General features: G+C 62.5%; 1 protein-coding gene across 1 annotated transcript in view; it reads right to left on the bottom strand.

Moving 5' to 3' along the window:
• LOC100083656 (phosphodiesterase 4D interacting protein) overlaps positions 1–16,617 on the bottom strand; it is a 36,736-nt gene that overhangs the window by 5,331 nt on the left and 14,788 nt on the right. The window contains 15 exon segments of the mRNA XM_029080627.2: positions 687–772; positions 906–1,092; positions 2,234–2,353; positions 2,995–3,210; positions 3,602–3,757; positions 5,078–5,185; positions 6,080–6,312; positions 6,998–7,052; positions 7,883–8,118; positions 9,216–9,735; positions 10,674–10,790; positions 11,113–11,266; positions 11,695–12,067; positions 13,462–13,664; positions 15,028–15,122. Coding sequence (XP_028936460.1) covers positions 687–772; positions 906–1,092; positions 2,234–2,353; positions 2,995–3,210; positions 3,602–3,757; positions 5,078–5,185; positions 6,080–6,312; positions 6,998–7,052; positions 7,883–8,118; positions 9,216–9,735; positions 10,674–10,790; positions 11,113–11,266; positions 11,695–12,067; positions 13,462–13,664; positions 15,028–15,122 — 2,859 coding nt within the window.

Raw genomic sequence — 16,617 nt, 5'->3', positions numbered from 1 at the left:
AATCGGAGGTGTGGGATGGTCTATCCCTGACCGTGAGGGTGGGCGTTCAGGAACGGCACCGGCACAGAGTCCCCGGCCTCCTGGGCCCCGTTTCGAGCCGGAGGAGACCCGATCCGGGCAGGCCGGGGATTGTAGTTTAAGATCACTGAACTAGAGAAGCGGCGTGGCTCGGTGGAAAGAGCCCGGGCTTGGGAGTCAGAGGTCACGGGTTCGACTCCCGGCTCTGCCGCTTGTCAGCTGTGTGACTGTGGGCGAGTCACTTCGCTTCTCTGGGCCTCAGTTCCCTCATCTGTAAAATGGGGATTAACGGGGAGCCTCACGTGGGACAGCCCGATGACCCTGTATCTCCCCCAGCGCTTAGAACAGTGCTCAGCACGTAGTCAGCGCTTAACAAATACCAGCATTATTATCATCACAGAAAACGTCTCTCCCCCTTCCTACATCAGGGCGTTTTCCTTCTAGGAGCCATGACGGTCCCCGGACCTTAAGCCCATCCGAAAACCTCACTGACGTAGTGACCCTCTTGGGCAAATCCCCGTGGGATGGTGAGGCCCGGTGCCTTTCTCGATCGGTCCGGGTCTGCTCCTCTACCGGGCTCCGGGCCCGGTGGGCGGGGAAGGAGAGACCCGGGGGCCCGTCCCGCACCCGCCCACCCCCGGCGGGCCGTTGGGGAGAGGGGCGCCCACCTGGTAGCGGCGGCGGGGAGCCTCCGGAGCGCCTCTCGAAGACCCGCACGTCGGTCCCGACGGCCCGGAGGGGCTCAGGCTGCGGCCTGCGGGGGGGCGGGCACGGGGCGGGGGGGGGAGGGGGCCTCAGGCGGGGGCCACCGTCCGGGGACGCGGGCTGAGCGTCCTCCGGGGGAGCCCCGCGCCCCGCCCCGGCCCCCGGCGGCCCCGGTCACTCACCGTGCGGGCCGGTCCCGCAGGGCCAACCGCTCCTGCCGCAGCCGCTGCACTTCGCGCTGCTTCTCCCGCGCGTCCGCCAGGAGGCGCCGCTGCTCCGCCCGCCGCCGCTCCCGCTCCGCCGCCTCCCGCAGCCGCGCCTCCGACGCCCGCAGCGCCCCCTGCAGGGCCTCCTGCCGCTCCGCGTGCTCTGCGGGCCGCCAGGCCGAGGCTCCCCAACCCGGCGAGGGACGGGGCGGCCCGCAACGGACACTGAGCCCGCCTCCTCCACCACCTCCTCCTCCCTTCCTCCTCCTCCTCCCCTCCTCCCGGACGACACCCGCAGCGCCCCCCTGCACGACCTCCAGCCTCTCCGCAGGCTCTGCGGGCCGCCAGGACGAGGCTCCCCAACCGGTCGGGGGCCGGGGCGGCCCGCAGCGGACACTGAGCACCTCCACCTCCTCCTTCTCCCTTCCTCCTCCTCCTTCCCCTCTCCTCTCGGCCGACGCCCGCAGCGCCCCTCTGCACGGCCTCCAGCCTCTCCACGTGCTCTGCAGGCCGCCAGGACGAGGATCCCAACCCGGCGAGGGACGGGGCGGCCCGTAGCGGGCACTGAGCCTGCCTCCTCCACTTCCTCCTCCTCCTCCTCCCTTCCTCCTCCTCCCTTCCTCCTTGTCCTCCCCCCGTCCTCCCCGCCGACGCCCGCAGCGTCCCCTCTGCACGGCCTCCTGCCTCTCCACGTGCTCTACGGGCCGCCAGGGCGAGGCTCCCCAACCCGTCGAGGGACGGGGCGGCCCGCAGCGGACACTGAGCCTGCCTCCTCCACCACCTCCTCCTCCTCTTCCTCCTCCCCCACTCCTCCCGAGGATCCCAGCGGCAAGGCCCAAGTCTGGGGGCGGCCTAGTACGAGCACCTGTGTGGAGTTTGGGAGAAAGGGGTTCCAGGAGACCCCCTACCCCCGGATGCCCGGCGAGGGAGCTGAGGGAGAAGGAGAAGCGGCGCGGCTTAGTGGCAAGAGCGCGGCCTTGGGAGTCGGAGGACGTGGGTTCTAATCCCCACTCTGCCACTTTGCTGTAACCTCGTCCAAGCCATTTGACTTTTCACTGTCTCAGTTACCTCATTTGTAAAACGGGGATTAAGCCGCTGAGCCCCAAGTGGGACAACCCGATTACCTTGTATCTGTGCCCGGGTTTAGAACGGTGCTTGGCACGTAGTAAGCGCTTAGCGGATACCAGAATAATAATAATTTCTATTACTAAGGCGGGTCGGGGAGGAGGAGAGGAGCGCTGCCGGGAAGCCGAGCTGGGCCGTCAGGGAGAGGGAGGGGCGGGGGTCGAAGCCGCGGCTCTCACCTCGGGAAAGGTTGTCCAGCCGAGCCTGAAGTCTCTGGTTTTCTTCCCGAAGGACCCGGTTGTCCCGGGCTTGAGACGACGCCGACTCCGGGCTGGGGACGGAGAAGCTCAGCGAGTCACCTGGCAAGGGCGAGAAGAGGTAAATAGCCAGGGCGCGGGCACCAGAATCCTCTTGCCGTCCAAGGCAGCGGGGAAGGACCGTCCGGAAGAACGGCTTGGCTAAAATGTCAACGATGGCGTGGAGAGGCAGGATGGCGTAGTGGCCAGCACGGGCCTGGAAGTCAGGAGGTCATGGGTTCATTCATTCGATTTATTGAGCGCTTACTATGTGCAGAGCACTGTACTAAGCGGTTGGAATGTACAATTCGGCAACAGAGACAATCCCTGCCCAACAACGAGGTCAGCGCTTAACAAATACAATCATTATGATTATTGATAATGATGATGACGACGGTGATGATGCTACTGATTGTGGTATTTTGTTAAGCGCTTACTATGTTCCAGGCACTGTTCTAATTGCTGGGGTGGACCCAAGCAAATCGGGTGGGACACAGTCCCTGTCCCATGTGGGGCTCACAGTCTCAAATCCCCATTTTCCAGACGAGGCCACTGAGGCCCAGAGAAGTGAAGTCACTTGCCCAAGGTCTCCCAGCAGACACGTGGAGGAGTCGAGATTAGAACCCATGACTTCCTGACTCCCAGGCCCTGGCTGTAGGCTCCACGAGCCGATACCCGGGGGCGGGTCTGGGCTAAGTCCTCACCTGGGAACCCCAGGAAGGCGGGCCGAGGGGCCGGGCCGCAGACCCCCAGAGCCCCCCAGTTATTCCCCTGCCGCGGCGCCGGCAGCTGAGCTCCGCCCCAAGGCCCCGCCGAGGGGCGAGGCTGTTGAGGGAGCGGGGCGGTCCGCAGTCCGGTGGTCGTGGACGGCGGCCCGGCTGACGGGGCGGGCTGGACGGCCGGGACGGCGACAGCCGCGCCTGGGAGGGAAGGAGCCGACTTGAGGGGGGGCGATGGGGTCAGGAGAGGGGGCGGAGGGCTAGCGAGGCCCGCCCCCACCCCCGACCCGGCCCGCACAGCTCCGGTCGGGGGGAGGGTCCGCCGGTGTGGGCAGCTGGACCCAGCAGAGGCCTCGCTGCCCGCAGGGGCCTGGCCTACATCGAACCCTCCGTCGGAGGGGGCTTCGGTGGGGTTCGACGCCCCCATCCTCGAGGTCGGGGACCGGAGGACGTCCCCCATCCACCCTCCCCCACGGTGCCCGGTGCCAGCTGCGTCCAGAGCAAGCGGGGTCCCCTCCCAGCTCAGCAGAAGCCATGCAGAGCCCAGGGCGGGGGGCGCAGGGGCGCACACGGGCACGGCGGGCGGGCTCACGTTCTCCCAACTGCTTCTGCAGCCTCTGCAGTTCCTGCTGGGCCTCCGCCACGCAGACCCTGGGCGGACCCCAGCCGCCGAGGAGGGCGGGGGGCGGGCCGGGGGCCGGGGAGGCGGGGAGCTGGGGGGGCTTGGGGAAGGGCTTAAAGCGAAGGCCTGGAGACAGACAGACGGGGAGAGAGGGGAGAGACCGTTATTAAAAAGAATAAGAATCGGGGTGCTTGTTGAGCGCTTACTATGTGCCAGGCACCGTTCTCGGTGCTGGGATAGATGCAGCGTAATCGGGTTGGACGCGGTCCTGTCCCACATAGGGCTCACAGTCTTGATCCCCATTATACAGGTGAGGAAACTGAGGCAGAGAGAGGTTAGGTGACTTACCTGAGGCCACACAATAGACAGGTGCAGAACCCATGACCTTCCGGCTCCCAGGCCCGGTGCTCTATCCACTAGGCCATGCTACCTCTCTAGCTGGGCGGGGGTGGGACTCCTCTCCTCCACCCGACCACACCGGAGAGTCAGAGGGGCCACCGGGGACTTGGCCTCGACCCCTCCCCGACCGGCTGGGCCCTGAGCCCTGGCACAGGGCCGGGAGCCGAGAGGGAAACGGATAGACGTCTGGCAGGCGGAGCCCGAACCAGGGGGGGTGCGGCGAGGAACGGCGGCACCGACCCCCCCCCCCAACCCCGTGGCGGGAGGGGATCCCCGAGTCCAAGACCCCCAGGCCCGACCGAGCCTGGCACCGCTCGGGATTCAGATTCGGTGCCTGAATCTCAGCAGAGGCAGCGTGAATAAGGGAAATTCCACCTCATCCTTTCAAACCCTCACTCGCCCATCAGAAGCGCTTGAGAGTTTACTGCAGGCAGAGCACTGTACTAAACACGCGGGAAAATACAAAAGAATTAGAAGACGTGATTACTGCCCTCAAGGCGCTTACAATCTAGCTGGGTGCTCTTTCTAGTCATCTTAGTTATTGAGCGCTTACTGGGTGCTGAGCACCGTACTAAGCGCTTGGGGAAGTATTTTCCAAGCGCTTAGAACGGTGCTCTGCACCCAGTAAGCGCTCAATAAATACGATTGAATGAATGAATGACTGAAATATAACAGAATCGGTAGACATGTTCCCTGTCCACAGGAGCTTATAGACCGCCCCTCAGCACTTATGTATATGTATGTATATATCTAGAATTCAGTTTCTTTATATCGATGCCTGTTGACTTGTTTTGATGTCCGTCTCCCCCCCGTCTAGATCAGAAGCCCGTCGTGAGCAGGGATGGTCTCTCTTTATTGCTGCATTGTGCTATTCAAGCGCTTAGTACAGTGCTCTGCGCCCAGTAAGCGCTCAATAAATATGATTAATGAAGGAATGACAAATAGAGGGGAACCGGGCTGCTTGCGAAGGACCCCCAGGACCACGCCCTCTCCTCCCCCAGACCGTGCCCACGGTGGGCATCGCCGTGCCCCCTCTGTGGGTCGTACCTGCGGGCTCGTGGATCCTGTGGTGGTGGGGGTCCCGGGGTGCGGGCACGGCGGTGGCGCGGCTGCCCTTCGCGGCTTTCGGGGTCCCGGAGGGGGAGGGTGGGCGGGCTGAAAGGACGACCCCCGAGGAGCTGGGGCAATCCGCGAAGCCCACCCAGGAGGGACGGCGAGACAGGGCACGGCCTCGAACCCAGAGACGCCGCCCCGGGAGCCTCGTCCACAGTGAGTTGTTCGACCCCCGCCTCCCCCCATCCCGAGGACCCTGGTGCGAGGGGAGGAGCCATCCAGGGCAGCGGGAAGCAGCGTGGTTTTGGGGAAAGATCGCGGGCCTGGGAACCGGAGGATCTGGGTTCGAATCCAGGATCTACCACGCGTCTGCTGGGTGACCTTGGTCAAGTTCTTAACATCTCTGTCCCCCAGTTACCTCATCTGTAAAATGGAGATTCGATCCTGCTCCCTCCTATTGAAACTGTGAGCTCCATGTGGGACGGGGATTGTGTCCAACCGGATTAACTTGTAGCTACCCCGGCGCTTAGAACAACGCTTGGCACATAGTAAGCGCTTAATAAGTACCACAGGGGGGAGGGAGCCGGGGGGAGGCTCTGCTCCTCCGAGATACAGAACCCGGCAGGGAGGGCCCTCGGAGGGCAGGGCGGGGGGATGGGTTCGAGGAATCAGGCCGCTTGGGTCTCCGGATCCCTGGCACTCAGACAAAATCCTGTCCTCTCCTGGCCCTCAGGACCCTCACGCAGGGCGGAGGGAGGGAGAGGGCATCGTAGACGGTGAAAGAACTTGGGCCGAGGGCACTAAAGACTGGAAAATAAGACCGGCGACCACCCGGAGAGGCCCGGACCCCCTGCTGGAATGCGGGTAAGTGTGGAAGGAACCCGGGCCGGCCGGCCGTCGCCCGGGGGCTAGTAAAGGTTCCGGCGGGCTGGTAGAAGGCCGGGCCTATCTGCAAGGCTGTCGGACGGCTGGCTGGGCAGAGGCCAAGAGCGCTACCTGGGCGTGTCCGGTCCTTCCGGTCAGTCCGGTCCTCCTCCCGCCGGGCGTCCTCGCTGGCCGCGTCCCCGTCGGAGCAGGCGTCCAGCTCGTCGGACACGAAGGAGGCCACGCTGGGGGAGCGCTGGGAGTCCGAGAGGGAGCGGCAGCTGGACGGGGTCAGGGAGCGGGCGTCCAGTTTGGCCTGGAGGGCCTCGATGACCCGCTCCTTCTCCTGGAGCTCCTCCTGGAGCCTGGCCGGCGCGGGGTGGGGAGAGGGCGGCGGAAAGCAATCAATCGATCAATCAATCGTATTTATTGAGCGCTTACTATGCGCAGGGAGGGCACTGTGAGAAGCAGCGTGGCTTAGGGGAAACAGCACGGGCTTGGGGGGGTCAGAGGACGTGGGTTTTAATCTCGGCTCCGCCACTCGTCTGCTGTGTGACCTTGGGCTACCCACTTAACTCCTCTGGGGCTCAGTTACCTCATCTGTAAAATGGGGATTAAGATTGTGAGCCCCACGTGGGGCACACATATCTACCCCAGCGCTTAGAACAGTGGTTGGTAGATAGGAAGCGCTTAACAAATTCCATTATTAATACTACTAAGGGCTTGGGACAGTACAATACATAGCTGACAAGTTCCCCGTCCAAAATGAGTTTACCGTCTAGAGGGGGAGACAGACATGCATATGAATAAGAAAGGAAAGGGAGGGAAGCAGGGAGGGGCGCTTTAGCCGCGGTGCCCCTCTCCGGGGCGGCAGGAAAGGTGGGGATGGGGCGGCTTCTCTGAGCAGCGCCAATGGTGAGGAGGTGGGAGACGGGGAGAGGCCGGGTCTGGAGGGTGTCCTTCCCCCTCCCCACATCGTCTTTCTCCTCAGGACCGACCCCCACCCCGCGCCGGGCAGCCGGGCCCCAGGAAGGCCACACCCTCGGATACCTGCTGTGAGCCAAGAAATCGCGTCCAGGTGGGTCGTCCAGGAGCGAGCCGCCTCCTGTAGCCAATCCCAGAGAGGACCGGTCAGCGGAGGAGTTTACGGGCCCCGGCCCAGCCCAAATCCCCGAAGGACCTTCGGCTGTTCTGAGTCTCCCCGCCCCTTCCACCACCCCCGGCCTCCCTGCCCCCAGCCCGTCTAACGGGGTTGGTGGGCTGGGAACGTCCTCTAATAATGTTGGTATTTGTTAAGCGCTTACTATGTGCAGAGCACTGTTCTAAGCGCGGGGGGAGATACAGGGTCATCAGATTGTCCCACGTGAGGCTCACGGTCTTCATCCCCCTTTTACAGATGAGGTAACTGAGGCACAGAGAAGTGAAGTGACCTGCCCACAGTCACACAGCTGACACGTGGCAGAGCGGGGATTCGAACCCATGACCTCTGACTCCCAAACCCGTGCTCTTTCCACTGAACCACGCTCTAGACTGCAAGCTCCTTGTGGGCAGAGAACGTGTCTACCAACTCTGGTATGAAGCAGCGTGGCTTAGCGGAAAGAACACAGGCTTGGGAGTCAGAGGACTTGGGTTCTGATCCCGCCTCTGCCACTTGTCTGCTGCGTGACTTTGGGCAGGCCACTTAGCTTCTCTGTGCCTCGGTTACCTCCTCTGTAAAATGGGGATCGAGACCGAGAGCCCCAAGTGGGACAACCTGCCACCCCAGCGCTGGGCACATAGTAAGCGCTTAACAAATACCATTATTATTATTATATCGGACTCTCCCGTGCGAGCGCTTAGTCCAGTGCGCTGCAGCCAGTAAGCGCTCAGTCGATTGATGGATGGAGCGGGGCCGGTCAGTTCCCGGGGGGCAGGGGGTGGGGAGGGGGCACTCACGGGGGCTCAGCTTGCTGGCCAGCCTCTCGGCCAACTGGTGGCCCCGGATCAGCTGCTCGCGAAAACTCCGCCCTAGGAAGTAGTCGATGTCCGCGCTGCGCAGGAGATCTTCGAAGGCTTTGACGGCGCTGGCCAGGTGCTGGGCGAGGAGGTGGCCCAGCCCGCGGCCTTCCCGGGACTTCTGCCGCAGCAGGGACAGCTCCCGGGCCTGGGCCTGGATCAGGGAGTCGTATTTCCTGGGCGGACACAGAGGGGGAGCGGGGCGATGGGGGAGGCAGCCGAGGTGCCGGGGCCCGGGCTGAATGATGGCCGGGGGAAGCCCCTCTCCCCATCTGGGCTGGCGCTTCGTTACGGGCAGGGAAAGTGTCCGCTAAATCTCTTGTATTGTACCGTCCCAACCGCTTAGTACAGTGCGCATAATTAGCGCTCACTAAATACCAGGGATCCATTGGATCCGCCCCATCCCGTGCTGTCGCCCTTGAGCAGGGACAGGCCCCGCGGGCTCCATCCCAAGCCTTCCATCCCCCCACCCCCAACATACGCACACTTGCAGAGTGAGCGAGGACCCCGGCCCCTCCCCAGATCCCGCCGGGAAGGCCCGAGTTCCCCCAGATGCAGACCCCCACAAGGACATTCCGAGGCCCCAGCCAAGGCAGCCGGAAGGACTAGTTAGTCCCAAAAAGGCCCGGGACAAGACGGGTCTCAATCTCGCGGGTGAGGAGCTCCGGGGGGCCCTGGCCCTGGGCGGGGGGCTATCACTAGCCCATGTGAGACAGAAGCCGAATTCTGGATCGGGGGGGGGGGGCCTGTTCGTCTCCCAGATGTCAACAGGACCCGGCTTCCCACCCACTGGCTCAGTGACCCCCCAAGCCCAGCCTGGGCTTTGTGGGAAAATCCTGCCCTGTCTTGCTTTTTATTGTTGTTATTTTATGGTATCTGTAGAGTGCTTAACTATGCTCCAGGCACCGTACTAAGCGTACAAGTTAATCAGGTTGGATACAGTCCCTGTCCCCTATGGGTCTCAGAGTCTTAATCCCCATTTTCCAGATGAGGTAACGGAGGTACAGAGAAGTGAAGTGACTTGCCCAAGGTCACAGAGTAGCCGATTGGGATTAGAACCCAGGTCCTTCTGACTCCTGAACTTCAGGTCCGACCCCTCCCGGCCCTCTCCCCCGCCGAAAAGGGGGTCCCGGGGTGTGGGGGGGAAGAGTGGGCTCCCCGACCCTCAGCCCCGCGCCCTGGCCGCCCCCGCTCCCCTCTGGGTCTCCCCGAGGCCCGAGCCCCGCTCCGTCTCTCTGTCTCTCCGTCTCTCCGTCTCTCTATCTCTCCGTACCCCGACCACGCCGCCGATCTCGTCTCTTCCGCCGGCTGCGGCCTGGTCAGCTGGGTCTCCAGCAGGCTGACCCTCCGGACCAGCCTCTCCAGATCGGCCCGGGACCGGACCCCCGGGGGGCAGAAGGTCCCCGCGCCGTCCGACAGCCAGTCCTCCTCCTCCTCCTCCTCTCCCTCCTCCTCCTCCTCCTCCTCCTCCTCGTCGGTGAGGCTGCGGGGCGGCGAGGGCACGGGGTCCCCGCTGGGCAACTTGAGTTTGCGCGGCCGCTCCAGGCTGGACGCGTAGTCGCTGGTGGCGGAGCAGGAGCGTCCGCGGCGCTGCGGGCCCTGGGTGACCGGGTCCGGGTTCCGCAGCCGGGCTTTCAGGTGCTGGACGTGCCGCTGGACCTCCCCCTCCTCCACCTCCTCTTCCTCCTCCGGCAGCTTCTTGGGCGGGGAGCTGACCGGGCCCGGGAGACTGGACGGGGCGGCCAGAAGTTCCGCCAACCGGGCGTCGCTGAAGACATCGTTTTCCTCGCACTCTGGAGGAGGCCGGCGGGGGCGGGTCGTCAGTTTACTTGCATTTGCACCCTTTATTCAGCCCTCCCTCGGCCCTCCCCACCACAGCCGTCAGTGATTTATTCCTATTAACGTCCGTCTCCCCTTCGAGACTGTAAACCCGTGGCGGGCGGGGGACGTGGCGGCCAACTCGGTTGCGTTGCGCCCTCCCAAGCGCTCTCGGCTCATGGTAAGCGCTCAATAGATACCATCGATTGAGTGGGGAGTGGGCGAGGCCTCTGGAGGCGGGGCGGAATCTCGGTAGCCCTTTCTTATGGGAATCCGCCCCCCTCCGCTATGGGGGCCAAAAGCGCTATCCTGGGAGAAAAGCGCCGAGAAACAGCGTGGTTTAGTGGAAAGACCACGGGCTAGGGGGTCGGAAGACGCGGGTTCTAATCTCGGCTCCGCCAGTTGTCTGCTGTGTGACCTGGGGCAACCCACTTAACTTATCTGGGCCTCAGTTACCTCATCTGTAAAACGGGGATTAAGATTGTGAGCCCCACGTGAGGCAACCTCATTACCTTGCATCTACCCCAGCGCTTAGAAGAGTGCTTGGCACGTAGTAAGAGCTTAACGAATACTATGATTATTATTGTTATTATTATTAATAATAATAATAAGCATCGGAGCCTGCCCGTGTCTCCCACTTTCCTCTCTTTGGAGTCGGAGGTTTGTGCCCTGGTTGGATCAGGACGGGAGTGAGCAGGAATTTCCCCCCGTTCCTCCCTCATCAGGCCGGGTGGCATAGCTTCCTCGAAACTCCTCGTGACTTTTCCTTTCAGCGGTGGCCTCGGGATGACCGGGCGGTGGGAGTCCGGCATACGCGCGCCCCGCGAGGCTTTCGCCGCCCCCCGTGCCCCCGTGCCCCCGTGCCCCCGTGCCCCCGTGCCCGGCCCCGCGGGGGCCTCGACGCTCCTCTCACCGGGGCTGGTGGTGCCCTCCCGCTCGGCCTCGTTCTCGCTCCGGCCGCACGTCTCGTAGCCCAAGTCCTGCAGATCCACCTGCACCTGTTTGCTGTGCTGCCTCACCGACGGCTCCCCTAAGGGGACGGGGTGGAGAGAAAAATAATAATAATAATGTTGGCATTTGTTAAGCGCTTACTATGTGCAAGGGGGAGATACAGGGTCATCAGCTTGTCCCACAGGAGGCTCACAGTCTTAATCCCCATTTTACAGATGAGGTGACTGAGGCACGGAGGAGTTAAGTGACTTGCCCACAGTCACACAGCTGACAAGTGGCAGAGCCGGGAACCCATGAACTCTGTCTCCCAAGCCCGGGCTCTGTCCTGCCGCCCCCCTCCCCACCCGCGGCTCGGAGATGCCCGGCCGGCCGCCCCCCGGCCCGCCCCCCGTGGGACTCACGGATCAGGGCGCCGCACCGTGCCAGCTGGCTGGCCTGGGCACGGACGGTGGCCTCCGATGCCACCAGCTTGGCCTGGAGCTCTTGGTAGCGGCGCTCCCATTGCGCCAGCCGGGACCGAAGCTGCTGGGCTGGCCCAGGGGGGCCCGGTTCCCCCTGCGGGAAGGATGGATTGCAGGGAGTAGGGAGAAGCCCCCGCAGCCACAGCCCCGGGCCCGGTTCCTCTCCTCTCCGGCCCCAGGACCCCGCCCCTCTCCTGCAGGAGGCCCCCCGGGCCTGGACTTTCGGGGTGGGGTCAGAGATGGGGTGGGAGCGATCCACAGCGGGAGGAAGGGGGAAGGACAGGGGCCGGGCCAGGCCATTGGGGAGAGGGGTAGGGCATGGCTGGCAGTGCCAGGAGAGCCCTAAAGGGCAGATTGAAGGTGCTTGAAGAGAGGCCAGAAGGTTCTGGCTTGGGGGAGCTGGCATCTTTCCCACCGGCAGAGACCCCCGTGGGGAGGGCACCAGCAGCCTCAGCAGGGGGTGCTCCAGATGGGGCCGGCTCCAGGCCCAGGCTCCCCCCTCAGCATTACCCAAAGCCTTACCTGGGTGGGAGCGTCGAGGCGTGGACGGGGTCCCGTATCCCCGGCCTCCTCCACCCCCTTCCTGGGGGCCCGGGCCGCCTCGGCCTTCAGCCGGTCCACCTCCTCGGCCAGACGGACGATGACCTGCGGGTCGAACAGGCCCTGGCCCGCCTCGCAATTGAGGAGTCGGACGATGGCATCTGCGTTCTTCAGCTCGCCGCACAGCTTCGCCACCTCGGCCCGCGGGCCGGCACTGCTTCCGGGCCCCTTGGACCCCTTGGCCTCCTCCTTCTTCTCCCGCCCTTCCTCGTTCTCCCACGAAGCTTCCGTGGCTGCGCCACCCATCCGCTCCTTCAGCTCAGCGTTCTCCAAACACAGGCTCAGCAGAGTGTTCCTGGGGAAATCCATCAGTCAGCAACTCCATTCCCATCAGTGATATTTACTGTGTTTGGGAGAGTAGAATGGGTAGAATGATCCCTGTCCTCCGGGAGGATATAGTCTAGTGGAAAACGCACCCTGACCCGCAACCAGGGTTGGAGACAGGGCTAGGAAATGGCCTCCGGTACCAGAAATGGCCACTGGTGAGGGTGGCCAAGGGTGATCTTGGCAGGCCCCCAGTCTGGAAGGACTCATTGACCACACACCGGACATCCAGCGGACATCCATCGGACACCCACACCTAGGGGTAAGAGTCGGACAGCAGTGATGCTGACCTCAACTGTGTGCGTGAGTGTGAGTATGTATGTATGTGTGTAACTGGTAAAACCTCACTATTTATACCTTGGAGAGACGGGGAGAGATCCTGTCCGAATGAGCGTAGTTTACTTAAATTTAGCTTTATTTATCTTACTGTTGGTGTGAGTGTGGGGTGTGAGTGTGGTATATTTATGCGTGTAACTGTTTAAAATTAGGTTTCGCTTCCAGAGGTCTGTAGACGTCTGTCTCTTTGTTTTCGAAATCTTCCTAGAACCACTGGAGTCAGCAGTTTACTCCAAGTGCTGCTAAAGGGATGTGCTTTTGCTCTTTGGATTCATCATGGAACCTTCCATGATGAATTTTCCCACGTGGGGATATGCGTGGTGGGAAAGGCCAGTAATTCCCACTCCACCCCTGCTCCTCTAGGCTTTTGAGCCTGGGAACACGTGTCTGAGCCAGGATCCTGGTGCCTTTCCCCAGCGCTTAGTATTCATTCATTCAATCATACTTATTGAGCGTTTACTGTGTGCGAAGCACTGTACTAAGCTCTCGGGGAGTTCAATATAACAATAAACAGACACCATCCCTGCCCACAACAAGTACAGTTCTGGGTACAAAGGAAGCTCTTACAAATGATATCAATCAACCAACTAATCAATTAACCAGTCAATCATCCAATCGCTCAATGCTTCTTTAGCCGGTCCTTGGGTGAAATGGAGAGGCCCTAGTGTAGACAGGGTTTCGTTTATATTCCAAAAAGATGCCACTGTGGTGGAATTCACCCATGAGCGAGTATATGTTTGAGAAGGCCACCGTGGGACCCACAGAGCTGGCCACACTGGACACACAAATAGGTTGTCCTCTGTTGGGTTGTTTTGCTTTATGTTTGCATTGTATCTCTTTCCTTGTCGGAGGCCCCGGCATCTGCTAGGGGCAGGTGCTGGTCAGAATCATCGCAAATCCCATTCTGGTGTGGTCTGGTTAAATGAGGTTTCTTGATGAACCAGGGCTAACAGGGCCAAGGAAAGCCTGGGGAATGAAATCCCTGAACCCCCTGCCCAACCCTTTCCCGGGGAGATCCCACCGTCCTACCTGATGTGGGTCACGGAGCAGAATCCAGCTTCCTGGATCTGGGCCTTCAGGTCCCGCAGCTCCCCTTCCGCCTTCTGCCTCTGCTCCAGGTGCTGCTGGGCCTCGGCACTCACTCTGAGCAGCTCTGCCTGCTGGCCCCCCTCCCCGCCGGGCAGGGCAGGGGCCGGGCTCCCTGGGCTGTGCTCCATCGCCCCTCGGACGTGCTGGAGGGAAACCATGCTTCGGTCCGGGGCCAGTGGACGAGAGGGACCGCCCCTTGTCCTGGACTTCGGGCAGGGTCGAGCCTGCCTGTTCTCCTTTGACCCATGTCTTGGTGCCACACATCTGTCCAGGGGCCTGCCCTGCAGCCTGGCACATCTGACCAGCTACACCGAGGGTGTGCTGGGCAGAACCAAGGCCACACGAGAAAGGGAAGGAGAGGTGGAGGCTGTAGGCAGGGGCTGGAAGGGGCTGGGCTGAATACGAGGCAATTCGGAGGCCCCATAAGGACACCTCCAGACCATGACCCCCTCCTAGAGCTCTGTGGACCCTGTCCCCTGCTGGTTTCATCAGAACTTTCCTGAACCAGGAGCAGGGGGGTCTCCACAGACCATGGGGACAAGAGGGTACTGGGACACCGACATTCCTGTCTTAAGGGGTGGGGGTGGGGGCTGCTGGACAGTAGCGAAAGCCCCATCTCCTGCTCACGGGCAGGGGGTGGGGCACAGGGGCTCCTGTAACATAAACATCTTTCTGGCTGAAGAAAGGCGACACTGGGAAGGAGGGAGGGAGGAAATCGGAGTCTCTAGGTCATAGGCGCCCAGGCAGGCCACACAGGACCTCAGACCAGCCACACAGAGCCACAGATAGGTCACTCCGGACTCCAGGCGGGAGTGTCTTGTTGCTTCCATCTGCCCAGATTTAGTAGGAGGGTCCTTCCACGTGCCAGAGAGCCCCGAAGGTAAAATCAGTTTTTTTCCTGTCACAGTTTCCTGTTTCCATGGTAACGCTCCCAGAGAGGCCAGCCCCAGCCCGGTGAGAAGAAAGACACCTCAAGGGTCTTCTCTCTCTCCAGAACTGGGCGGCGGGCATGGGAAAAAGTCTCATAAACGCTGTGTCTGTATGTAACTGTACATGGATGTACTGTCCCGACCCCGTTCCAAGTCTCCTTCACGTCACCTGGAGGGCACAGGGCACAAGGGCACGGCCCGGGCACCAGAGCTGGGTCCGGGATCAGCCCGGCAATGGGGTCCTGCCAGCTGGAGGGGCTGTGCCGGGGCCGAACCAAACCCGGGGTGGGCTGCGCCCTCAGTGCCACCCCGCTCGCTCCCCGAGGGGGTGGCCCACTGGGAACTCCGAGTCAGGGAGCTGCGGGGAAGATGGGCGGGGGAGGAGGAAAATGGAAGGAGGAGGTTCAGAGATGAGGGGGATGGGGTGGGGAGGAAGAGGGGGATGGTGGAGGATGCCGAGAACGGGGGGAGGAAAGGGCTCAGAGGAGACCCTCCCAGGAGATGAGGAAGGAAGGGGCGGTGGGGGCGTGCGAGGGGGAGTTGTGGGCCCCAGCTCGAGGCCGGGGCAGTGACTCACCGGCCGCTGGACGCTGTCGGCCACGGCAGCGGCCTCCTCCTCGATGCTGTCGGTGAATTCGGTGCTGGTGTCCTCGCGGTCCTCGCCCCCCGGCCCTGGCGGGAGAAGGGGGGAGGGGGTCAGTGGGCGACCCCTTCCTCCTCCTCCCGGGGGGCCGGACACGTGTGGGCTGGGGGGGGGGGAGGGGGGCGGCGGGCAGGGTCAACCCAGCTCACCCTGGAGCCCAGGGACCTCCGGCTGCCTCCCCCGCCCCCCCATCCGGGGGGAAGGACCCCCAGGCTGGGGACCCTGGCGAGGCCACGGCTCAAATCTTCTCCCCCCGAGGACGGGCAGAGGCTCGGCAGTGCCCTTTACCAGGGCCCCCGGGGCTCGTGGGGCCGAGCCTTGACCCGAGGGCGTCCTCAGCGGCCTGCCTGGTCCGTCACTGTTTGCGGAGCGCTGCGCTAAGCGCCTACAGTGGGCAGAGCTTGGCACTGGGGACCTACTAGGAGCTTACAATGCGCCGAGCGCTCTGCTGAACCCTTATTGTGTGGAGAGACAGAGAGATGCTGGATGCCAGCTGGGCGCAGAGCTCTGTACCGGGTGTCCACCGTGTGTAGGGGATTTTAGGCGGGAGGCAGGATCTGCGGAGGGAATCTCAACCTCTGTCCCCCGGGGTGGGGGGAAAAGGGGGCGCTGAATCTGCTTTAGTGGGGAGAAGGGAGCGGGCCCCGGTCCCGAGTCCCCACTTATCGGGGCGGCCGAGCTGACCACCGTTTATTGCTATACTATGCTCTCCCAAGCGCTTAGTACAGTGCTCTGCACCCAGTGAGCGCTCACTGAACGCATCTGAATGAACGAATGACGACCCCATTGCTCGACGGGGGAGTTGAAGGATGGTTTTCTCCATAAAGGATAGATTTCTCACGTAAGGACCATCGAGTCATCTGAACGAGCCATCCGACGGTCCTTATTCCACACTTGTCTGTTCTCGTTGGGATTATTACAGTCAAATGGTGATGGAAGGTGGAGATGGCGGATGGCGTTGGAGGAGAGAGACGGTGGTGACGGGGTCGGACGGCGGGGATGGAGGGGGGTGAGAGTGAAGGGGGCTGGTGTTGAAGGATGATGATGGAGGCTGCTGTTGGAGGGTCCCGACGAGGACGGCGACAATGGGGAGGACTGACAACGTTCTTCCCCTTGCAACGGGCACGGGTGTCACCGAACTGCGGCGTGTTACTGCCTCCACCGGATCACAGGGCCCTGCCCACGGGGACCACGTCGTCAGTCTCCGCCACAAGGGGAAGAGTTTCCGCCATCTCGGCTCGCCAACCGAAAGAAGGTGGGCGGCGGGTGGCGAAAGAAGGCTCCGACGCCCCCGCCCCCCTCTCCGGGGCCCTCGGGGAAGGGGCGAAATAATCATGATAATAATCATGGTATCTGTTAAGCGCTTACTCTGTGCCAAGCACCGTTCTAAGCACCGGGGTAGATACAAGGGTAATGAGGTTGTCCCACGTGGGGCTCACGGGTCTTAATCCCCATTTGACAGATGAGGGAACCGAGGCAAAGAGACGTTAAGTGACTTGCCCAAGGTCACATAGACAAGTGGCG

This window comes from Ornithorhynchus anatinus, chromosome 16 (genome assembly GCF_004115215.2).
Source record: "Ornithorhynchus anatinus isolate Pmale09 chromosome 16, mOrnAna1.pri.v4, whole genome shotgun sequence".
Lineage (NCBI taxonomy): Eukaryota > Metazoa > Chordata > Mammalia > Monotremata > Ornithorhynchidae > Ornithorhynchus > Ornithorhynchus anatinus.
Note: the sequence above shows the minus strand (reverse complement) of the source record. Positions and strands in the feature narration are given on the sequence as shown.